The sequence below is a fragment of the Harpegnathos saltator genome, unplaced genomic scaffold, assembly GCF_003227715.2.
Source record: "Harpegnathos saltator strain DR-91 unplaced genomic scaffold, Hsal_v8.6 scaffold51, whole genome shotgun sequence".
NCBI lineage: Eukaryota > Metazoa > Arthropoda > Insecta > Hymenoptera > Formicidae > Harpegnathos > Harpegnathos saltator.
In genome coordinates, this window is record NW_020230327.1 from 1,783,230 (window position 1) to 1,807,468 (window position 24,239).

The 24,239-nt window shown below is 41.5% G+C and overlaps 3 protein-coding genes across 7 annotated transcripts; 1 reads left to right on the plus strand and 2 right to left on the minus strand.

Moving 5' to 3' along the window:
- Positions 1–31: 31 nt before the first annotated feature.
- Positions 32–4,503, minus strand: LOC105192400 (SET domain-containing protein SmydA-8). Its single transcript, XM_011156527.3, has 7 exons — positions 2,439–4,503; positions 1,825–2,193; positions 1,623–1,757; positions 895–1,081; positions 645–740; positions 308–402; positions 32–227 (listed from the first exon to the last, which is right to left on the minus strand). Exons 1-7 carry the CDS (start codon positions 2,916–2,918, stop codon positions 141–143), a joined length of 1,449 nt encoding a protein of 482 aa, XP_011154829.1. The 5' UTR covers positions 2,919–4,503; the 3' UTR covers positions 32–140.
- Positions 4,504–4,566: 63 nt separating this feature from the next.
- Positions 4,567–11,965, plus strand: eys (eyes shut). The gene is made up of 13 exons (XM_025302655.1): positions 4,567–5,882; positions 6,009–6,157; positions 6,760–6,870; positions 6,944–7,051; positions 7,115–7,228; positions 7,686–8,490; positions 8,794–9,217; positions 9,342–9,646; positions 10,311–10,518; positions 10,619–10,770; positions 11,108–11,244; positions 11,351–11,596; positions 11,679–11,965. Exons 1-13 carry the CDS (start codon positions 5,788–5,790, stop codon positions 11,963–11,965), a joined length of 3,141 nt encoding a protein of 1,046 aa, XP_025158440.1. The 5' UTR covers positions 4,567–5,787.
- Positions 10,814–14,338, minus strand: l(2)k14505 (ATP synthase mitochondrial F1 complex assembly factor 2 homolog l(2)k14505). 5 transcript variants are annotated; one of them, XM_025302657.1, is made up of 10 exons: positions 14,158–14,338; positions 13,797–13,990; positions 13,594–13,704; positions 13,327–13,507; positions 13,122–13,237; positions 12,851–12,988; positions 12,323–12,712; positions 11,338–12,112; positions 11,114–11,288; positions 10,814–10,836 (listed from the first exon to the last, which is right to left on the minus strand). In XM_025302657.1, exons 1-7 carry the CDS (start codon positions 14,267–14,269, stop codon positions 12,590–12,592), a joined length of 975 nt encoding a protein of 324 aa, XP_025158442.1. In that variant the 5' UTR covers positions 14,270–14,338; the 3' UTR covers positions 10,814–10,836; positions 11,114–11,288; positions 11,338–12,112; positions 12,323–12,589. The 5 variants fall into 5 exon arrangements, with proteins under 5 accessions (XP_025158442.1, XP_025158444.1, XP_025158443.1 ...); XM_025302659.1 differs by having other exon boundaries at positions 11,114–12,112; positions 12,323–12,700; XM_025302658.1 differs by having other exon boundaries at positions 11,114–11,613.
- Between the last annotated feature and the right edge of the window lie 9,901 nt (positions 14,339–24,239).

Sequence of the window (24,239 nt, forward strand, 5' to 3'; positions counted from 1 at the left end):
TATATGTTATATATTTTATATATATGTACATGTATGTGTATATATATATATGTATATATGTTATGTATATGAATATACATATATATATATATCCATTCAGACGTCGAATGTAACGCAATAAATACGGCTGTTAATTTACATTAATCACTTCTGCGAACGAGAGCAGCACCAACATCATTTTGCAATATAATCATGGCCTTTTGTAATAGACATTCATTGTCATCACTCTGAAGAAAAAGAGAAAAAAATGCGATAATAAAAATAAAATACTGTATAATAATAAATTTAGATGAATTATCTATCGTACTTTCTTATACCGATGCCTCTGTTTATCGTCATCTTTGGAAGTCTGACGTTTAGATAATTCAAGTTTCGTGCGATACAGCTCATATAAAACGAGGCCTGAAATGTTAGAAGGATATTTGAGAAATATGCTTACTTGGAACTCCAAGCACTAATAAGTTACACGTTAAAGTTTTATTAAAAATCATCTGCATTTCATTTCAAAATTAGTCATCTCAAATGGTTCTAAAGTTATCGTAAGCTTCTAGAAGAAAGATAGAAACTTTAATTGAACGTTTTATTCCGTGTTTCTAATATTTCTGATTGAAAATTAGAAAAGTATATATAAATTATCAAATTACCTTTCTTTATAGAATCTCCTGACCCTAAAATGTCCAAACTGGAAAGCACATCATTACAGTACGCTTTTTTAATTCTAAGTTCCGCATCGGTAAGATCTGACACAAGTAATACAAATTACAGTTTATTATACGTTTCATTACGTTTACGTTACAGTTCATTATGTTTAATTACTGTACGATGTAAAGATAATGAAAAATTCTCAAATTACGTTCGAGAGAAATGGACAGAAAATATAAAGTGAAACCTTACCGTCCCATGTGAGATCAGGAATTCTGCCAAAGTAGGAGATGACACGATACTTGGCATCTACCATGATATAATTACTAGTTGGTATCAATTTTGATAATTTCATTTCTAAAAATCTCAAAAATTCTCGCGGAGCTTTGTTTATAGCCTCGAGCACGAGTGCGTTCAGTGCCGAATAAATACATTCAATCTGCAAAATGATAATATTATATACGTACTATAAACGTACATGTATACATACATACATACATATATATATATATATATATGTATGTGTATATATGTCTAATTTTAATCTATTACCCCTCGTAACTTAGCAGGGAACGGTCATGGAGAAAATTGTTTCAGACAAGAATCGTTAAAATTAATTGGTAGGAAAAGATGATATAATAAAAAATTAGAGTTTCCATTAAAAAAAGTAATGATCAGTGAATATCTTAAAAAGTATATCTTAAAAGTACCATCTGTAAACAAAATGATATAGTTGTTTTATGTCCCTCTTGAAACCATATAATACTTTTGCCTGAAATATTTTTCTCTACGATTGCTCCCTGCAAAGTTACGAGGGGTGATTAAAATTAGATTAAAATTGAACACTATGTATATATATAATAATATCATAATCTTATAACAATTTTATAATATGCAATGTATCTATGATATTATATTTATACTATATATTAAATTTAAGAAAATATATATAGAAACTCAGATAAAATTCAACTTTTCACCTGTCTATGGCTCACACTAGTCTGGCACTCGCTGCAGGTCCAAGAGGACTCGTAGCTGAGAGAATCGCAAGGTAACAAGTGCCCTGGACAGTTTTCTTTGGCACAGAGAAGCGCTCCAAGCTGGGATCCGAATTCCTAAGGAGAAACATAGAATCATACATGAGAATCCCAGTCGCGGGAGTGCGTCGCGACCTTGATGTACCAAGGGATCGGAGCATCTATTGCAGTCGCAGGAGAAGTGTTTGGTGACTCGCAGGAAGCATCTCCTGCTGCGCGTGTCCCACAGCAGATCAGTGTAGGACATGGTGATCTCTTGGCCAGCCGCTATGGGAAGCGCTGCGCTCATATACAGCCGTTGCTGATCGTCGAAGTGGTGCCTGGTGTTCGGCACGCAGCAGTGATTCTGCAAGGCGCCTATCGGATAAATACCACGTAGGCTCACCACGCGATCCTTGTCCCGTACGGCCACAACCTCGAAGGAGTTGGTGTTGAAAATTCCGCAGATGCGTTTCATGAGCGCCAGTTGCTCTTCGTCAGGTAGGTGGGTTATGTTCCTCTTCAGCAAGTCGATCTTTAGTAGGAATTTACGGATATGTGGTTATAGGATGAAATCAAATAGTTAATTCTAGTCTCTCTAACATATTCATATCACATTACAGTCGAGACTATAAACTAAATGTAAACAGACATCCACGTATAGTATCAATCGATATTGATCCTGTTGGACTTGGCCACAATCGCCATCCATGTTCCGGACGACCGACGACGGAAAGAACGAACAAGAGAGAGAGAGAGAAAGCGATTAAGTCCGATTACCTCATAATTAGGAGCAAGATTCAGGTGGCATTCGAAAGCGAACAAGAGCCTGCGCTGTTCGCTGGAGAGCGCAAGGGCGCGTATCAGCACCACCGTTAGTAACAGATCCTTGGACCAGGTGGAACCGCAGGTGGGCTCCAACTCTCGGAGGATTCTGCATTCAGCACGTGCGTGCATCAGCGAGTTCTCGCACTTGGTCGAACAGATCGGCAGGCCGCAGCCGTGATCGCACGGGAAGAGCGGGCAGTCATTTTTGTAGCAGACCACGCACATCGGCAGGTACTTGCTGTGACATCGCGGTCCCAGCAGCAACGGGACGTCCATGAAGATCAGCTCACCCGGCTGGATGTCTCGCATGGCGAACATGCCGCGACCGCCCAGAGGGGAGCGCTCAATTCTCCATGAGCGACTCTCGTCTTGCGGCAGATTGTTCTCTCGTAGATGAAACTGGAGCAACTCCTCCGTCTGCCTCGGCTCCATGGCGCTTTGCAATGATATCGCTCGATATCTCCTTGTTGACACGAACTGATTTGTTGTTGTTGACGAGCACGTCTTTTGTACGGTCTTGGTAAGGCACCGAGCCAATTTTGTGTCCACTTAACTACGGAGAACGAGAAAGCGCGACTTTGTAGCGATTCTCCTTTGATCTTCTCCAACATCTTTGCAGGGAGCACGGAGATACCGAGTCAAATTTAGTGAGACTCGCATCTCGTTTGCGACGGTCCTTTAAATCGATCAGATCAAGTCCTTTAACTTCAGTAAGATCGATTTGTGATGTTACGGATTTCGAAAGGCTCTTCGACTGGTCAGTCGTTGTTATCAGCTGCCACGAATATTATTTTGACTTCATTATACTTTTATATCTTTTTCCACAAAACACACATGTTTCAAAGGTGCTTTGCGCGTTGCGTGGGTTTATTACATTATAATCTGACCTCGCTGAAGTAACATTGGTAAGCCCAATTCACAGATTCCTCCCAAAATTTTGTGACTGTGTTAGCTTTAATTTAGTACAACGATCTCCATGGAGGGTCTGGCGATTGTGCGAGCTCAGGCTCGTGTTCGACACGAAAGTTGTATCGCAAAGGGGCGTTACTGTAATATGCGGCCACTTATATCAGTCCTTTGCCAAAAACGATATATCATTGCAGGCCGTCAATGTCGAAAGAGCGAGAGCCGGCGCAGCCTTCGCAATCCCTACGCGAGTCTAGTTATGAATGGATTACGTAATCGTAGGAAGGCTAAGCTGATATCTGCAAGCGCATTGTGTCACGAACGTGCGTACGAGATCAAAACTGCATGAGGGACACTGCTTTCGAGTGTGGGAACTTGCGCTCGCGTGTGCGCATTTGATAAATCTCGGCTTAAAATAGAATTATGTTTTGGCAGCGTGCATACCTCGCTGGTGAAAACAGCCGGTCGACCTAATTTACATTTCACGCGCTTTACGCGAGCGATACTCCTCCGCCGTTCAGAAAGAAAGAGCGTTTCGCATACCGCGTTCTCGCCTATCGATTTACCCCGCGAAAACGCATTATCGATCCTCCCTCGACCAGCTACTCGTGGCGTGAAGCATGCTTCGCTCACTCTGCAGCGCGTAATTTGCAGGGAAAGTTTTAGGCAGTAATTTGCAACAATTGCAAGGACAATAATTGCGAGATTACCCATAACGACGAGAATAGCGGTAACAATGGTCGCTCGAATGGCAAGTCGCCCTGGATTCTCCCAGGATCCGTGAGTCGCAGGTGCACTCACGGAATTGGGACGAGCCCACGCAACGTGTGGATTCTCTTCGCCAGGACGAGATCGCGATTGGAATATTGACACGATTCGGCTTCACGCAAGCGTATCCAGCGTGTAATATCTACTATTTGTATGGTCGGCCGGTTGCTAAGACTACGCTCGAGTCGTCGGCGTCGACGACGAGGCAGGCATACGGGGTATATCGTGAGCGGCATCGCCGAGGACAACGTGCATATAACGTATATACACGGTCTATGCCGCGTGCGATATATGCAGTATACCGTTGTGTACAGATCGTCGGAAGTGCCGTGTTTCACGACGACGACGACGACGACGACGACGACGACGACGACGACGACGACGACGACGACGACGACGACGACGACGACGACGACGACGACTCGCGTACTTCCTTTTTTTTATTGCCGTCGTCGGTCGCACAGACATGGGAAGGTAATAACATGGGAAGGGCGATCCTTCGGGTTGGGTCCTTCTTCTCCCCCCGGTTCCAGTCGAGTTTGCTTTTCCATTCACCCTTCAGGAGCCGTAACCGTAGCGCATCGTCGTTCTCTCGTTGTAATATAGTACCGATCAAGTACAATTGTAATTCCTCCCCCCCCTCTCTCTCCCTCTCTCTCTCTGCCGATAGCGCTCTGACTGACGATGATGCAACATTCACGATTCGCGAGAAAGGTCACGGACGAGCGTTGGCACAATGACGTGACTCGGCATCGTATCGCTCTAGTCTAATTAAGTTTGCGATTTTGTATCTTTACCGAGCGAGAGGGCTATGTCTGATCTGCGAAATCGAAATTTTCCGTTCGACCTTGAACTTTTATATTTATATATAATATACTTTGCATACACGCAGGGACATATACGCATGATTGGGACGCGTACATGCTTCTTAGCAGAAGACCTCAGCAGGGAGTTTTTACTTTCATCCTTTGCTTGTTACATATTCACCCGATTATAATTCCCAGCTCCTCCAATTTCCCTGTACTCTTTCCTCCATGATAACATATACTCGCGAGGAGGAATGAGGAGGAGGTGGTCTCTCTCGTCTCTAACTTTACCGCATCTAACTGTTTTTAATTCAATTTTATTCCACGAAGCAGCTCGAAGCATTGATAACGAAGAGAAAATCTTTCTTGGACTTTTAACCTCTCAGCAATTATTATTATTAAGCACAAATCTGATTCTTAAGAATCTTTTTCTTTCAAGATTCTCCAGTGCACTTTACAACGAATGTTCCCTGTGATTGTTGCATCGTCTCATGTGAGACACGTGAGGGACAATAAGAGCCTTATTCCCAATCGTATGTGTTGCATACGTCTATACACACATACACACATACACATACACAACACAACACACACACACATACACGCACACACATACGCACACACACACACGGAAACGAGTATCCAAGCGCGTGTACTTGCACTGTAAACACCTACATGCCACTGATGGCAGACCGACATGTGTGCACATATAAAATACTGTAATCGTGCTGTAAAGGTATATAAGGCTACTTAGACTGGCTTATAAGTGGATTTACTGTCCGCCGTGTGCAAGGAGCACGTGCGAGGGTATATTTGTTCTAATGGTACTGTCGACCACGATCACGGTGTTTGCGCTAGGATCCGATTGCAGCGGAGATCCCTGCATGTACGGGATCTGTTCGGACAACAAGAACAGGTAGATATTTGTAATTGCGCGCTCGCGAAGCGCGACGATTGAACGGTGGAGATTCCAAGTCTCAATCGAATGTTTCCGCTCCTCGTTTCTGTTCCGGTAACATTCCACGACGGCGAACCCGAGCAGTACCTATTCCTGTTACTGCATCGACGGTTACACGGGAATCAGTTGCGAGATCAACTGGGACGAGTGCTGGTCGAATCCTTGCCTTAACGGTGGCACCTGCAACGACGGCATTGCCTCGTACAATTGCACGTGCACTGACGGTTTCGTGGGTAATCTATTTTTTTTACTTCCTAGCTTATTATCATAGTGAGTCGTTTCCCAGCAAATACCAAGTAACAACCCAATCAGAAGCACAACGTTAATTCGACGTCGATGACGGTTGAATTAACGATGATTCAACGTTTCATCGACTATTTCAACAACAAATCAATGTCATGGTTCCGACTGGGAATCACACAATTAGTTATAATTTCCCACTCAACAATGTAAATGCAATATAACACGCGCATTATGTAAGTTACATTGCTGAATAGAAAATTATAACTAACAGTTATGTTACCTTGGGTTTGCTGGGTTTCAATAAGCAGCCCAGTAAGCAGCAAACAACAGAGTAACGTTATATTAATATTGCATTCTTCTACTTAGCAATGTAAGTGCATGATATGCACTTCCAAGTGCATTATGACACAAGTTATATATAACAGTTACATTGTCGAGTGAGAAATTATAACGACAACATAACGTTATTGGTTGGTGTTTACTGGGAAAAGACCGTACTACGTTTTTGATATTTATCGCTCGTGAACTGCAAGTTTAATTAAGTACGCAAAATTATGGGATTGTAATGAGTAGATGACGCTATTCTTGCCAGGTGTTAATTGTGAGCAAAAATACAGCGAGTGCTCGAACCACCCGTGTCTCAACAACGGCACCTGCGTCGATTATGATGGATTCACTTGTCAATGTCCGGACGGGTACTCAGGTATTTTGCCGCATTGAGCTTCACCCGGCAAAACTTTGCGCTGTCGTTATTCACGGTGTTCATCCTTTCGCAGGAGACTACTGCGAAATCGACGCCTCGGTCTGCAACGAGACGATATGCAAGAATTCGGGCGAGTGCGTCGAAGGGCCCGGATTCTTGTTCTTTTGTCGTTGTCGCGAAGGTGAGAGATTTGGTCTCTTCTTGTGTCTACTTCCTCTCATTTATGATCTTCTTACTCGAATAGGATGGGCCGGCACCCTCTGCGACGTGGACGTCGATGAGTGTCTTATATCACCATGCAAGAACGGTGGACTCTGTATCAACGTCCCGGCTTCTTACACTTGTGCTTGTCTATTTGGTAAGTGGATCTCCTGTAATCCGATAATGGATCATAGAAGTAGAATTGGATCATAGGTAAGTGAGTCATAAATTTCTGTTTCTCTTTCTAAAACCGGACATCCATGAAGCGGATTATAGATGACGATTTGATAAAAATTCAATCGTTTTGCTTAGACAATATAGATTAATAAAAAGATTTTGAAAAGACTTGTCAAAAGAAGGTCTAAAATGTCTTTTAGACTTCTTTAAGATGTCTCTTAAAAGTTTAAACTATCCGGACAAATTGTATAAAAAATATTATATCAGTATTAGATATTATATTAATATTATACTAATATAATACTAATATTTATTATATTCTAATATTTATCAATAATAATTATTATGTTATAGTTTTAATAATCACTAACAAGTTCGGGTATAATATTACAAAAATTATATTAATTCAATTCATCTTCCCCTTGCCTCTATCGAAGGGTTCACCGGAAAGGATTGCGACAAGGCGATCGTCCCATGCGACGAGAATCCTTGCCAGAACGGAGCGGTCTGTCTGTTGGAGGACGAGCGTCCGGTTTGCTACTGCGTCCCGGATTACCACGGTGTCTTGTGTGAATTGAGGTACGACGACTGTGAGTCGAAATTCGCACACTGCGACAACGGCGGCACTTGCATCGACGGTATCAACAGCTTCACTTGTTCCTGCTCGCCTGGATACGGTGGACCTATGTGCGAGTACAGCTTCCCCACGAGTACGAGCCTTTTCGAAACAGAAGAGACGACTGAGCAGGCAACAGGTTCGGGTAGAACCACAGTTTTCGTCACTTCACTTAGAGACTCGACCTCGATGTTGGATACTTCCGTGCCTTCGTCGTCGACGTTGACCTCTAGAGTCGTTACTTACTCAACGTCCTCAAGGACGAGTGTTCCGCCTTATACGAGGAAATTCACGATTACGGAGAAAACGACAACAACGTTAGCGTACGAAAGTGGTAGCACGGAAACCGCTGGTTTCCCGACCGAAGTGCCCTCGACAGACTTCACGACTCAGGGTGATTTCATTACGTCGGAGCTTGCAACGTCCGTTGCTACCGAAGACTACTCTCACGTAACCGAGACGAGAAGTACCGAAGTTTATCCTCCAACTGGCAGGTCGTTTTATGATGGCGAAGTTACCAAGGAACCCAGTATTTATGATCAAACGACAAAGATGATGTATCCAACGTCCTCCGATAGAGTGGATGAAGACGCAACGCGTGTGACGGAGTACGTGATGAGTTCCAGGTAAACACAAAGTATACTGCGATCTTCACTTAGAATATCAAGATACTATAATATAAAAAGTAATTGCTATAATCTGAAACGTTACAGCTGGATAAATTACAGTATATAGTTGTAATATTTAAATAATAGATTCACTTAAATTAAGTTAAATAATACATTCAATAATTACAGTAAATAATATAATTACTTTCAAATTGCAATTATTATTTAAAGTATAGTTAATACTAGTACTTAATATTAGATAATAATACTTGTTTAATATCAATATTCGTATAAATGACACTACGTTTCGTTTTTACCTAGTCATCGACCCACGATAATCGACACGGATGAAGACCGAAAGGACGAAAGAACGACCGTGACGAGCGTCATCACGGACCATGGTACTGACATGACGTTCCTCGCCAATACGACATTCCGTTACACGACAGAAACGACACAAAATAGAAGCAGCGATCTTGGAACCACGATCGTGGATTCGCCCAGGACTGTCCTACCTTTAACCACTTCCTCATCAACACTGCCAACGGTTCTAACTTCAACCGGGAAGTTTGAGACTCCGACGACGATATCTTCTGTATTAACGTCCATCAGCGTATCTTCGTTGGGTCCTGGCACCAGCGTCGAAGCCAGCAGCACCGCGGAAATCGGCACTTGCCACGGAAGTCTGTGTTCCACGAGTTCCACGAGTTCCACCACCACGTTGACTCCACGCAATGTCACAGAAGTAAGTAGCTGATGCGGCAACAGTAGTGATAGTTAAGAAAACAGCCCAAACAGTGCAAACAGCTTCGAAATACATGAAACGATGTATTTCGAAAAGCGTTGAATGATATTGATTATTCTTGTAGTACGCCGAAGGTTGCAAGACAGACTCGACGCAGGCAGCCTTCAATGGCAAATCTTTTGCTAGACAATACGTCGATGTGAATATCATCGATCAGAAGAATGCCACACTGCAAATTTACATTAAGCTCAAGACAGTGTACAAGAATGGGATAATATTGCACGTTTATTTCGACAACGAAAGATATTCTCTGGTGTATCTGGAGCTCGGCTCGTTGAAATTCCAATTTTCCTGCGGTCTAGAAACCATGTTACTCGGCGAAATCGACGCCGTTATCGATAATGGCTTCGAAGTGAGCATTGACATGAGGTATAGATCATGCAGATTTCATCTTATTTAAAAAAAAATATATATAAAGTAGTTAAATATATTAATATATATTTATATTTACTTATATATTTATATTTATATACCCTGTATAAAATGTCATATTTAAAAGTATTGTTTCGCATTCACGAGATTTCGTCATGAATTCTGCTTTGCGAAAATCTTGGATTGGATCGCGGGCCAATACCTTTTAATGCAACGGGAAATAGAACGTGAAAATCTTGTATGCCTCTGAATCCGAAAACAATTAGGAAAAGAAGTGAATACTTTTCAATGCGAAAGTTCGCATTTGAAAATTATCGATTACGATTAAATGCAAGGCATATTTGAAATGAATTGAATCCTTTTTAATGCGAAGCATTCACCACTGCCGTCTCGCATTTAGCGCGGTGAAATTTAATGGGAACTAATACTTTTCAATCCCTTTCTTCGAATCAGAAAGCAGAATTCAGACAGCAGTATTCAAAATGTCAATATTTTTTAATACGTTTCAATTCGACATTTTATACAGGGTATATTTATATTTCTCTATATATGTATCCTATCTATATATTTCTGTTTTCCAAATACTTGGATGCGCAGATTATTTACCGTGAAAATGTCGGTAAACATGCCGGTAAACATTAAATTCTCTCCTTGTTGACAGCTTCCAATACGTTGCCAACGATGAAAATGAACAGTGTTTTGCCAAATTGCTGGTTAACGGCACCATGGCTGTGACAGGTGAGCAAATACTACCGCAACGAGGAATGGTCCCAAAACATGCCAATCTATATATAGGAGGCATCCCATTAACATTCTCGCATTATTTTCCCCATGCTATGGGATTCATTGGTTGCATGGATTCTCTGAAGGTACGTCTTTAGCAAAGTATTACATTTAGAGGGCGGAATATAGTTTCTGGTTCTTATTTAAGACGACTCGAAATTATCAATTATCCATTATCTATTATAGGTGAACGGCATTTCGCGACACTTCATTCACAACTCCACAGAAACGTTCCAGATCGAGGAGTGTACGTCGTTCTTGTGCTTATCTAATCCTTGTCAGAACTTTGGTGCATGTGAAGAAAGCGACGGCAGAATTCGCTGCAGGTGCATAGCAGGGTAAGAAATTTATTATTCGGTAATTGAAAGCAATTTTTTTTTCCTGGTTTACATCCTTCCATACGTCTGAAGAAAAAGGACAGTTAAAAGAATAAAATTATAGAAAGTTTTTAAATAAATCTAATCTTTGAATAATTTATAAATTTTTTATATATTATACAATATATATATATACATATATATACATATATATATATATATATATGTATATATATATGTATGTATGTGTATATATATATTTTTTTTATTATGATATATAAATATAATTTATGTATAATTTTTATATAAATATTAAATTTTATGTAATATTACGATAATAGAGAAATATCATTCATAGTTATACCGGGCCTTTATGCGAACATTCAGCATGCAACGATAATCCTTGCTCGATGGGCGCTACGTGCGTGAGTTCACCAGGAACCGGCTTCATTTGCGTTTGTCCACTCGGCAGTCACGGGTTATTATGCGAAGATGGTAACAAACCGCAATGTGTTTAACAAACAGTCTACAAGACAATTCTGCAGATTCATAATATGTTAAGTTAACGATAGGATATGTCGAAATTACTTATTGTCCTCAGATGCTATCTTGGAACGACCGGCCTTCTCGGTCCTTATTCCCGGTTTCGCTTCCTATATTGCTTACGGCGTACCGATTTCTATAAAAGATACGATGGAGCTAAAACTGCGACTTATTCCCCGCACATTCGACCAGATCTCGCTGATCGCGTACTTTGGGCAGCGTGGCTCGCGTCGCGACGTCTCCGACCACTTCTCGATCACATTCGTTCGTGGCTACATCATGCTCACGTGGGATTTAGGTTCTGGTGAGTATGATCATCTCCTGTTAGAGAATACAGTCGCTATCTGAATCGATGAGCTTTACTATTGCATTTTGTTGGCTAATAGGGGTGCGAAGGATCTTCACCAACGACTCGTTGAGTTCCACGAACGTGTTGGGATCGGCTGGTAAGAGTAAAACGTATACGATTCGGGTTGGAAGAAGAAGTAAAGAAGCATGGCTCGCCGTGGAGGGTATGAGCAATGTGAGCGGTCAGGCAGTAGGATCTATGACTCAATTGGACGTCTCGCCTGTTCTTTATATTGGTATGTTGTCATGTAGAGCCATGTACACATGGCACAACTTCGGTGTTTTAAGCATTGTCTCTCATCGCGTGTTTCGATGTAGACGCTAAATGCAGGCGCTCTATTTTTATCTGCCGCATCTTGATGTTGATCGCAATCTTGATGTCTTAGCAGATAACAATTGAGCTTTTTTCCACTCATTTTGTGTTTAATTAGTTTAGCGTAACTAAATACGTTAGGTTCGTTCCAGTCTTTCCCTAAACACTGGACAAGTGTTGATATAGAAAGCATTTGGCAGCTTATTTGAAAGCATTTTTCAAATAGACAAATATATCTTATAAGAAAAGAACTTCTAGGTCAACTTACTATAATTAAATAATGTGGTGAAATTCGATAAGAGGAGCAGAGATCAAGGAGGTATAAAATTCTTGTAGGTGGATATAAATCGAAAAACTTTGAAACGTTACCGCATGATCTGCCTCTGCATACTGGATTCTCCGGATGCATATTCGACGTCGAATTGCGCACGGACTCTTCGATCCTTCCGTTGACCGGTTCTAGTCCCGCAACCGGTCGCGGTGTGGGCGAGTGTAATCGTAACGAGTGCATCCACCACTTGTGCAAAAATGGTGCTGTGTGCTTGCATCACGGATCGTCGTACAGGTAAAAATCCAATGTAGAAATATGCTTATATGATAATATATGATTATTCACACGTCACCTACAACGATTCGTCAACTTTTCAGCTGCATTTGTACAAAAGAGTGGGTCGGACCCGACTGTTCCATTCCAGTCTGATAAGTCGCCATTAGAGAATAATCACCTGGACGCCGCGTTAGGATTTTCTGCCAGTTATACTAATCAGTATGAAAGCAATCGGTCGCATCGACGTTGAGAGAAAATGTTATTATAATAGCGGTAAATACGTTGTTCTTACAAATTTTATATTATCATAGTCATCTTTCTCGTAACAACCCTAAATAGAATCAGCTTACATCAGGGGCGTCGTTCTTCGGTCGCGAAGTAGCAGAGTGCGAGTTCAGATATACGAACAGCATCGCTGCCGAAAGACGTGCCTGCAGATCATGTTTGCTATACTCATGATGCCATTCCACGTTACCCCAGTGAGAGATCTGTGTGTGAAGAAACTTTGTAAAAGCCAAACCATTTGTGAATGTGTAACAAAAGGTAACAGAGCACAGAGGCTGCTTCTATCGATATTTTTACCTCAATTAGACGAAGAAAAGAGCATCAAAACATTTATACCTGATATTTCTCCTCCAGTCGCGAAAGATCCACAGCTTCTGAGACGTTAATTGTTCTCTCAGCTGTGGCAAGAGTTAGAATAACAGATTTCAATCCATCTACTGCATATACAAGACCTGAGTACAATCAGTATAGTTAATATGAAGAAAATAGTAGGTGGAGGAGGAGATTTCTCCCATCTTCTTATATAAGATTAAATTATTACCATAAATACTATTGAAATTATGTGACATTAGGTGTCTTGTTATTGCAGTTTTGGTTTCCAACGATACACCAGGTGCCTCTATACTCTGAGTTCCTGCAATATTTACATTGTAATGCTTACAAAACCAATGAACTATAGGCTCCCACTTTTCAATCTGCAACTTATATAGTTCGTCTGCCTCCTGAAGTCATAAATGATTATTATAATCAAAATAGCATATTGTTATATTACAGCGGAAATCAAAGATTTGTACAAACACTTTCTTACACTGGAATAAAATAATACTGTATCCATTTCTAAACAGTTTACTATATTATTGACTAGATCTACTTTGGTGCAATTTTGTGGATTGTCCAACACGGTATTGCATAAGGCTGTCTACAATAGAAAAAAAGAAAAAGTCGGCCGATGTATACTTATTTAAATTACAGATTAAGATTACTTTTTATGTTTTATTATATTGATTATACCAAGTGCATATTGCCACGATCAATGATCTCCTTCTGCGCATCCCATTCAGCAGCTACAGCTAAAGCCAAGGGTTTGCTGTTGACTTCGAATATTTTACCCTGTGGTGTCTTTAATTTCCTCTGATCTAGCATAATTTCAAATTTGCTGCCGCTTGAAAGTATATTTGTCCTTCTATAAAACCGTTTCACAGTTGCTACAAGTGTCAAGGTTTTTAATATTTCAGCAGCGCGTTAATATACATTAAATTATATTAGAAATATATTACATATAATAATATATTACATGTTAGAAAGCAAAACAAAAATGTTTAACATAACCTAACTAGTATATCTTTAACAAAATATATCACATGATAATTACCCATATTTCTTATTGCCAAAGTAATTGGCATAAATTTTATATATTTAAATTCATACATTTTTCTGACTAGACTGCTACAAATTTGCGACATGATATTTATTACTGTTGTCATTAACTTTTTAGGTTATAATTTGATACACATTGGCTTAATTTCCATTGTAGTCAGTTCGGTTGGGAAGCATCCAATTCTACACAGCACGATTGCACACAACCAACCGATGCAAAATATTATCTGGTGAATTACTAGATCCAACCAATCATTTATTTTAGGTGTTTACGAAAAATCGAGTTCGAGTTAGTTTCATTAGGACTGAAAGGTATGATAGGCACGACCATCTATTATCTTCATGATTTATGACAACTTAATGCTGTTCGATAAATCGAGTAGAGTAGAGTAGACTAGAGTACGCTAAGGGCCAGAGCACAGGCTTTTGCATAACACATAATACATAACACATAAGAGAATAAACGAATTAGTTTTCTTCATTTCCCTTCTCAGGACAGAAATGAAGAACTCTGATTGGGTGATTCTCTTATGCGTTGTGTATTATGCGTTATGTAAAAGCCTGTGCTCTTGCCCTAAGAAATGATATATACACGGTGAGATATATTATAATACCCAGACAGCACTGGACATCCAATGGATGTACGTTTCACGTCCAATTTATGTCCATATGTCCGATTTACGTCCGTAGACATAAATTGAAAGTAACAAGGATATCCTTATTGGACATCGGACCTGTAGGACGTATATTATTATATGTTCCACCACGTATATTTCATTTCTCGCTTCTCGTTGTGAGTCACTGCGCGGACGTGCTCCGCAGGCGGAGCAGTGACTCACATACTTCTCGAGTCGGGATGCATTCCGAAAGTTGCAAAAAAACGGGCACTTATTATTATGTCCGCGACCGTTCGTGCGAGACAATCAACAATATTTTATCAGATAATAAAGTTTTGTAAAATATTAAGTAATTACATTAAAAAACAATAAGTTAAATTTTAGGAAAATTATAAATACTCATTTGAAGTAATTATGAAAATATATATTTGTAGAATATTCGAAACAAGAAATTCAATTATTTTAACCTATTTATGAAAGCTAGAAACAGGCCTGTATCTCTAACCGTTTAGGAGATAACGAAGCTTAAAGTTTTCCAACCTATCTCGGTTGATATCTCTGCTTCTACTGGGAGCAGAGAATCGTCAATGTAGTCGAAAATGTAGGGTTTTGAGAGGACTTTAATTTGGTGCCAGAAACAGGCCTGTATCTCTAACCGTTTAGGAGAAATCGAAGATAAAAGTTTTCCAACACTTCTCCGTTGATATCTCCGCTCCTACTGGGAGCAGAGAGACGTCATTTACGGCAAAATGTAGGGTTTTGAGAGGACTTTAATTTGGTGCCAGAACCAGGCCTGTATCTCTAACCGTTTAGGAGATATCGAAGAATAAAATTTTCCAACATTTCTGCGTTGATATCTCCGCTTCTACTGGGAGTAGAGAGTCGTCCATGTAGTTGAAAATGTAGGGTTTTGAGAGGACTTTAATTTGGTGCCAGACAGAGGCCTGTATCTCTAACCGTTTAGGATATATCGAAGGTAAAAGTTTTCCAACCTTTCTCCGTTGATATCTCCGCTTCAACTGGGAGTCGTCCATGTAGTCGAAAATGTAGGGTTTTGAAAGGGCTTCAATGTGGTACCAGTCCGAAGTCTGTATCTCTAACCGTTTAGGAGATATCGAAGGTTAAAGTTTTCCAGCCATCCTCTATCGATATCCTGCCTTCATCCGTCGATATCTCCGCTTCTACTGGGAGTAGAGAGTCGTCCATGTAGTGCAAAATGTAGGGTTTTGAAAGGGTATTAATTTGGTACCAGTCCGAAGCCTGTATCTCTAACCGTTTAGGAGATATCGAAGGTTAAAGTTTCTAACCTTTCTCCGTCGATATCTCCGCTTCCACTGGGAGTAGACAATCGTCCATGTAGTCCAAAATGTAGGGTTTTGAAAGGGCTTTAATTTGGTACCAGTCCGAAGCCTGTATCTCTAACCGTTTAGGAGATATTGAAGGTTAAAATTTCCAAACTTTCTCCGTCGATATCCAGCATTCCTCCGTCGATACCTCCGCTTCTACTGGGAGTAGAGAGCCGTCCATGTAGTCCAAAATGTAGGGTTTGATAGGGCTTTAATTTGGTACCAGTCCGAAGTCAGTATCTCTAACCGTTTAGAAGATATCGAAGGTTAATGTTTTCCAGCATTTCTCTATCAATATCCAGCCTTCATCCGTCGATATCTCCTCTTCTACTGGGAGTAGAGAGTCGTCCATGTAGTCCAAAATGTAGGGTTTTGATAGGGCTTCAATTTGGTACCAGTCCGAAGTCTGTATCTCTAACCGTTTAGGAGATATCGAAGGTTAAAGTTTTCCAGCCTTTCTCTATCGATATCCAGCCTTCATCCGTCGATATCTCCGCTTCTACTGGGAGTAGAGAGTTGTCCATGTAGTGCAAAATGTAGGGTTTTGATAGGGCTTCAATTTGGTACCAGTCCGAAGTCTGTATCTCTAACCGTTTAGGAGATATCGAAGGTTAAAGTTTTCTAACATTTCTCCGTCGATATCTCCGCTTCCACTGGGAGTAGAGAGTCGTCCATGTAGTCCAAAATGTAGGGTTTTGAAAGGGCTTTAATTTGGTACCAGTCCGAAGACTGTATCTCTAACCGTTTAGGAGATATTGAAGGTTAAATTTTCCAACCTTTCTCCGTCGATATCCAGCCTTCCACTGGGAGTAGAGAGTCGTCCATGTAGTCCAAAATGTAGGGTTTTGAAAGGGCTTTAATTTGGTACCAGTCCGAAGCCTGTATCTCTAACCGTTTAGGAGATAACGAAGGTTAAAGTTTTACAGCCTTTCTCCGTCGATATCCAGCCTTCCTCCGTCGATATCTCCGCTTCCACTGGGAGTAGAGAGTCGTCCATGTAGTCCAAAATGTAGGGTTTTGAAAGCGCTTTAATTTGGTACCTGTCCGAAGCCTGTATCTCTAACCGTTTAGGAGATATCGAAGGTTAAAGTTTTCTAACCTTTCTCCGTCGAAATCTCCGCTTCCACTGGGAGTAGAGAGTCGTCCATATAGTCCAAAATGTAGGGTTTTGAAAGGGCTTTAATTTGGTACCAGTCCGAAGCCTGTATCTCTAACCGTTTAGGAGATATTGAAGGCAAAAATATTCCAACCTTTCTCCGTCGATATCCAGCCTTCCTCTGTCGATATCTCCGCTTCTACTGGGAGTAGAGAGTCGTCCATGTAGTCCAAAATGTAGGGTTTTGAAAGGGCTTTAATTTGGTACCAGTCCGAAGCCTGTATCTCTAACCGTTTAGGAGATATCGAAGGTTAAAGTTTTACAGCCTTTCTCCGTCGATACCCAGCCTTTTTCCGACGATATCACAGCTTCCACTGAGAGTAGAGAGTCGTCCATGTAGTCCAAAATGTAGGGTTTTGAAGGGCTTTAATTTGGTACCAGTCCGAAGCCTGTATCTCTAACCGTTTAGGAGATATCGAAGGTTAAAGTTTTCCAGCATTTCTCTATCGATATCCAGCCTTCATCCGTCGATATCTCCGTTTCTACTGGGAGCAGAGAGTCGTCCATGTAGTCCAAAATGTAGGGTTTTGAAAGGGCTTTAATTTGGTACCTGTCCGAAGCCTGTATCTCTAACCGTTTAGGAGATATCGAAGGTTAAAGTTTTCTAAACTTTCTCCGTCGATATCCAGCCTTCATTCGTCGATATCTCCGCTTCTATTGGGAGTAGAGGGTCGCCATTGTAGTCCAAAATGTAGGGTTTTGAAAGGGCTTTAATTTGGTACCTGTCCGAAGCCTGTATCTCTAACCGTTTAGGAGATATCGAAGGTTAAAGTTTTCTAACCTTTCTCCGTCGATATCCAGCCTTCATCCGTCGATATCTCCGCTTCTATTGGGAGTAGAGGGTCGTCATTGTAGTCCAAAATGTAGGGTTTTGAAAGGGCTTTAATTTGTACCTGTCCGAAGCCTGTATCTCTAACCGTTTAGGAGATATCGAAGGTTAAAGTTTTCTAACCTTTCTCCGTCGATATCCAGCCTTCATCCGTCGATATCTCCGCTTCTATTGGGAGTAGAGGGTCGTCATTGTAGTCCAAAATGTAGGGTTTTGAAAGGGCTTTAATTTGGGTACCTGTCCGAAGCCTGTATCTCTAACCGTTTAGGAGATATCGAAGGTTAAAGTTTCTAACCTTTCTCCGTCGATATCCAGCCTTCATTCGTCGATATCTCCGCTTCTATTGGGAGTAGAGGGTCGCCATGTAGTCCAAAATGTAGGGTTTTGAAAGGGCTTTAATTTGGTACCTGTCCGAAGCCTGTATCTCTAACCGTTTAGGAGATATCGAAGGTTAAAGTTTTCTAACCTTTCTCCGTCGATATCCAGCCTTCATCCGTCGATATCTCCGCTTCTATTGGGAGTAGAGGGTCGTCATTGTAGTCCAAAATGTAGGGTTTTTGAAAGGGCTTTAATTTGGTACCTGTCCGAAGCCTGTATCTCTAACCGTTTAGGAGATATCGAAGGTTAAAGTTTTCGAACCTTTCTCCGTCGATATCCAGCCTTCATTCGTCGATATCTCCGCTTCTATTGGGAGTAGAGGGTCGTCATTGTAGTCCAAAATGTAGGGTTTTGAAAGGGCTTTAATTTGGTACCTGTCCGAAGCCTGTATCTCTAACCGTTTAGGAGATATCGAAGGTTAAAGTTTTCTAACCTTTCTCCGTCGATATCCAGCCTTCATCCGTCGATATCTCCGCTTCTATTGGGAGTAGAGGGTCGTCATGTTGTGCCAAAATGTAGGGTTTTGGAAAGGGCTTTAATTTGGTACCTGTCCGAAGCCTGTATCTCTAACCGTTTAGGAGATATCGAAGGTTAAAGTTTTCTAACCTTTCTCCGTCGATATCCAGCCTTCATCCGTCGATATCTCCGCTTCTATTGGGAGTAGAGGGTCGTCATTGTAGTCCAAAATGTAGGGTTTTGAAAGGGCTTTAATTTGGTACCTGTCCGAAGCCTGTATCTCTAACCGTTTAGGAGATATCGAAGGTTAAAGTTTTCTAACCTTTCTCCGTCGATATCCAGCCTTCATCCGTCGATATCTCCGCTTCTATTGGGAGTAGAGGTCGTCATTGTAGTCCAAAATGTAGGGTTTTTGAAAGGGCTTTAATTTGGTACCTGTCCGAAGCCTGTATCTCTAACCGTTTAGGAGATATCGAAGGTTAAAGTTTTCTAACCTTTCTCCGTCGATATCCAGCCTTCATCCGTCGATATCTCCGCTTCTATTGGGAGTAGAGGGTCGTCATTGCAGTCCAAAATGTAGGGTTTTGAAAGGGCTTTAATTTGGTACCTGTCCGAAGCCTGTATCTCTAACCGTTTAGGAGATATCGAAGGTTAAAGTTTTCTAACCTTTCTCCGTCGATATCCAGCCTTCATTCGTCGATATCTCCGCTTCTATTGGGAGTAGAGGGTCGCCATTGTAGTCCAAAATGTAGGGTTTTGAAAGGGCTTTAATTTGGTACCTGTCCGAAGCCTGTATCTCTAACCGTTTCGGAGATATCGAAGGTTAAAGTTTTCTAACCTTTCTCCGTCGATATCCAGCCTTCATCCGTCGATATCTCCGCTTCTATTGGGAGTAGAGGGTCGTCATTGTAGTCCAAAATGTAGGGTTTTGAAAGGGCTTTAATTTGGTACCTGTCCGAAGCCTGTATCTCTAACCGTTTAGGAGATATCGAAGGTTAAAGTTTTCGAACCTTTCTCCGTCGATATCCAGCCTTCATTCGTCGATATCTCCGCTTCTATTGGGAGTAGAGGGTCGTCATTGTAGTCCAAAATGTAGGGTTTTGAAAGGGCTTTAATTTGGTACCTGTCCGAAGCCTGTATCTCTAACCGTTTAGGAGATATCGAAGGTTAAAGTTTTCTAACCTTTCTCCGTCGATATCCAGCCTTCATCCGTCGATATCTCCGCTTCTATTGGGAGTAGAGGGTCGTCATTGTAGTCCAAAATGTAGGGTTTTGAAAGGGCTTTAATTTGGTACCTGTCCGAAGCCTGTATCTCTAACCGTTTAGGAGATATCGAAGGTTAAAGTTTTCTAACCTTTCTCCGTCGATATCCAGCCTTCATCCGTCGATATCTCCGCTTCTATTGGGAGTAGAGGGTCGTCATTGTAGTCCAAAATGTAGGGTTTTGAAAGGGCTTTAATTTGGTACCTGTCCGAAGCCTGTATCTCTAACCGTTTAGGAGATATCGAAGGTTAAAGTTTTCTAACCTTTCTCGTCGATATCCAGCCTTCATTCCGTCGATATCTCCGCTTCTATTGGGAGTAGAGGGTCGTCATTGTAGTCCAAAATGTAGGGTTTTGAAAGGGCTTTAATTTGGTACCTGTCCGAAGCCTGTATCTCTAACCGTTTAGGAGATATCGAAGGTTAAAGTTTTCTAACCTTTCTCCGTCGATATCCAGCCTTCATCCGTCGATATCTCCGCTTCTATTGGGAGTAGAGGGTCGTCATTGTAGTCCAAAATGTAGGGTTTTTGAAAGTGCTTTAATTTGGTACCTGTCCGAAGCCTGTATCTCTAACCGTTTAGGAGATATCGAAGGTTAAAGTTTTCTAACCTTCTCCGTCGATATCCAGCCTTCATTCGTCGATATCTCCGCTTCTATTGGGAGTAGAGGGTCGCCATTGTAGTCCAAAATGTAGGGTTTTGAAAGGGCTTTAATTTGGTACCTGTCCGAAGCCTGTATCTCTAACCGTTTAGGAGATATCGAAGGTTAAAGTTTCGAACCTTTCTCCGTCGATATCCAGCCTTCATTCGTCGATATCTCCGCTTCTATTGGGAGTAGAGGGTCGTCATTGTAGTCCAAAATGTAGGGTTTTGAAAGGGCTTTAATTTGGTACCTGTCCGAAGCCTGTATCTCTAACCGTTTAGGAGATATCGAAGGTTAAAGTTTTCAACCTTTCTCCGTCGATATCCAGCCTTCATCCGTCGATATCTCCGCTTCTATTGGGAGTAGAGGGTCGTCATTGTAGTCCAAAATGTAGGGTTTTGAAAGGGCTTTAATTTGGTACCTGTCCGAAGCCTGTATCTCTAACCGTTTAGGAGATATCGAAGGTTAAAGTTTTCTAACCTTTCTCCGTCGATATCCAGCCTTCATCCGTCGATATCTCCGCTTCTATTGGGAGTAGAGGGTCGTCATTGTAGTCCAAAATGTAGGGTTTTGAAAGGGCTTTAATTTGGTACCTGTCCGAAGCCTGTATCTCTAACCGTTTAGGAGATATCGAAGGTTAAAGTTTTCTAACCTTTCTCCGTCGATATCCAGCCTTCATCCGTCGATATCTCCGCTTCTATTGGGAGTAGAGGGTCGTCATTGTAGTCCAAAATGTAGGGTTTTGAAAGGGCTTTAATTTGGTACCTGTCCGAAGCCTGTATCTCTAACCGTTTAGGAGATATCGAAGGTTAAAGTTTTCTAACCTTTCTCCGTCGATATCCAGCCTTCATCCGTCGATATCTCCGCTTCTATTGGGAGTAGAGGGTCGTCATTGCAGTCCAAAATGTAGGGTTTGAAAGGGCTTTAATTTGGTACCTGTCCGAAGCCTGTATCTCTAACCGTTTAGGAGATATCGAAGGTTAAAGGTTTTTAACCTTTCTCCGTCGATATCCAGCCTTCATTCGTCGATATCTCCGCTTCTATTGGGAGTAGAGGGTCGCCATTGTAGTCCAAAATGTAGGGTTTTGAAAGGGCTTTAATTTGGTACCTGTCCGAAGCCTGTATCTCTAACCGTTTAGGAGATATCGAAGGTTAAAGTTTTCTAACCTTTCTCCGTCGATATCCAGCCTTCATCCGTCGATATCTCCGCTTCTATTGGGAGTAGAGGGTCGTCATTGTAGTCCAAAATGTAGGGTTTTGAAAGGGCTTTAATTTGGTACCTGTCCGAAGCCTGTATCTCTAACCGTTTAGGAGATATCGAAGGTTAAAGTTTTCGAACCTTTCTCCGTCGATATCCAGCCTTCATTCGTCGATATCTCCGCTTCTATTGGGAGTAGAGGGTCGTCATTGTAGTCCAAAATGTAGGGTTTTGAAAGGGCTTTAATTTGGTACCTGTCCGAAGCCTGTATCTCTAACCGTTTAGGAGATATCGAAGGTTAAAGTTTTCTAACCTTTCTCCGTCGATATCCAGCCTTCATCCGTCGATATCTCCGCTTCTATTGGGAGTAGAGGGTCGTCATTGGAGTCCCAAAATGTAGGGTTTTGAAAGGGCTTTAATTTGGTACCTGTCCGAAGCCTGTATCTCTAACCGTTTAGGAGATATCGAAGGTTAAAGTTTCTAACCTTTCTCCGTCGATATCCAGCCTTCATTCCGTCGATATCTCCGCTTCTATTGGGAGTAGAGGTCGTCATTGTAGTCCAAAATGTAGGGTTTTGAAAGGGCTTTAATTTGGTACCTGTCCGAAGCCTGTATCTCTAACCGTTTAGGAGATATCGAAGGTTAAAGTTTTCTAACCTTTCTCCGTCGATATCCAGCCTTCATCCGTCGATATCTCCGCTTCTATTGGGAGTAGAGGGTCGTCATTGTAGTCCAAAATGTAGGGTTTTGAAAGGGCTTTAAATTTGGTACCTGTCCGAAGCCTGTATCTCTAACCGTTTAGGAGATATCGAAGGTTAAAGTTTTCTAACCTTTCTCCGTCGATATCCAGCCTTCATTCGTCGATATCTCCGCTTCTATTGGGAGTAGAGGGTCGCCATTGGTAGTCCAAAATGTAGGGTTTTGAAAGGGCTTTAATTTGGTACCTGTCCGAAGCCTGTATCTCTAACCGTTTAGGAGATATCGAAGGTTAAAGTTTTCTAACCTTTCTCCGTCGATATCCAGCCTTCATCCGTCGATATCTCCGCTTCTATTGGGAGTAGAGGGTCGTCATTGTAGTCCAAAATGTAGGGTTTTGAAAGGGCTTTAATTTGGTACCTGTCCGAAGCCTGTATCTCTAACCGTTTAGGAGATATCGAAGGTTAAAGTTTTCTAACCTTTCTCCGTCGATATCCAGCCTTCATTCGTCGATATCTCCGCTTCTATTGGGAGTAGAGGGTCGTCCATGTAGTCCAAAATGTAGGGTTTTGAAAGGGCTTTAATTTGGTACCTGTCCGAAGCCTGTATCTCTAACCGTTTAGGAGATATCGAAGGTTAAAGTTTTCTAACCTTTCTCCGTCGATATCCAGCCTTCATCGTCGATATCTCCGCTTCTATTGGGAGTAGAGGGTCGTCATTGTAGTCCAAAATGTAGGGTTTTGAAAGGGCTTTAATTTGGTACCTGTCCGAAGCCTGTATCTCTAACCGTTTAGGAGATATCGAAGGTTAAAGTTTTCTAACCTTTCTCCGTCGATATCCAGCCTTCATCCGTCGATATCTCCGCTTCTATTGGGAGTAGAGGGTCGTCATTGTAGTCCAAAATGTAGGGTTTTGAAAGGGCTTTAATTTGGTACCTGTCCGAAGCCTGTATCTCTAACCGTTTAGGAGATATCGAAGGTTAAAGTTTTCTAACCTTTCTCCGTCGATATCCAGCCTTCATCCGTCGATATCTCCGCTTCTATTGGGAGTAGAGGGTCGTCATTGTAGTCCAAAATGTAGGGTTTTGAAAGGGCTTTAATTTGGTACCTGTCCGAAGCCTGTATCTCTAACCGTTTAGGAGATATCGAAGGTTAAAGTTTTCTAACCTTTCTCCGTCGATATCCAGCCTTCATCCGTCGATATCTCCGCTTCTATTGGGAGTAGAGGGTCGTCATTGTAGTCCAAAATGTAGGGTTTTGAAAGGGCTTTAATTTGGTACCTGTCCGAAGCCTGTATCTCTAACCGTTTAGGAGATATCGAAGGTTAAAGTTTTCTAACCTTTCTCCGTCGATATCCAGCCTTCATCCGTCGATATCTCCGCTTCTATTGGGAGTAGAGGGTCGTCATTGTAGTCCAAAATGTAGGGTTTTGAAAGGGCTTTAATTTGGTACCTGTCCGAAGCCTGTATCTCTAACCGTTTAGGAGATATCGAAGGTT

Excerpts from the sequence above, each read along its gene's own strand:
- LOC105192400 (XM_011156527.3), bottom strand. The coding sequence starts at position 2,918 with ATGGAGCCGAGGCAGACGGAGGAGTTGCTCCAGTTTCATCTACGAGAG. Across the intron at positions 1,082-1,622 it reads CTAGTGTGAGCCATAGACAG|ATTGAATGTATTTATTCGGC; the intron begins GTGAAAAGTTGA and ends ATCATTTTGCAG. Across the intron at positions 741-894 it reads TCCTGATCTCACATGGGACG|ATCTTACCGATGCGGAACTT; the intron begins GTAAGGTTTCAC and ends TACTTGTGTCAG.
- eys (XM_025302655.1), top strand. The coding sequence starts at position 5,788 with ATGGTACTGTCGACCACGATCACGGTGTTTGCGCTAGGATCCGATTGC. Across the intron at positions 7,052-7,114 it reads CTTTTGTCGTTGTCGCGAAG|GATGGGCCGGCACCCTCTGC; the intron begins GTGAGAGATTTG and ends TTACTCGAATAG. Across the intron at positions 7,229-7,685 it reads CACTTGTGCTTGTCTATTTG|GGTTCACCGGAAAGGATTGC; the intron begins GTAAGTGGATCT and ends CCTCTATCGAAG.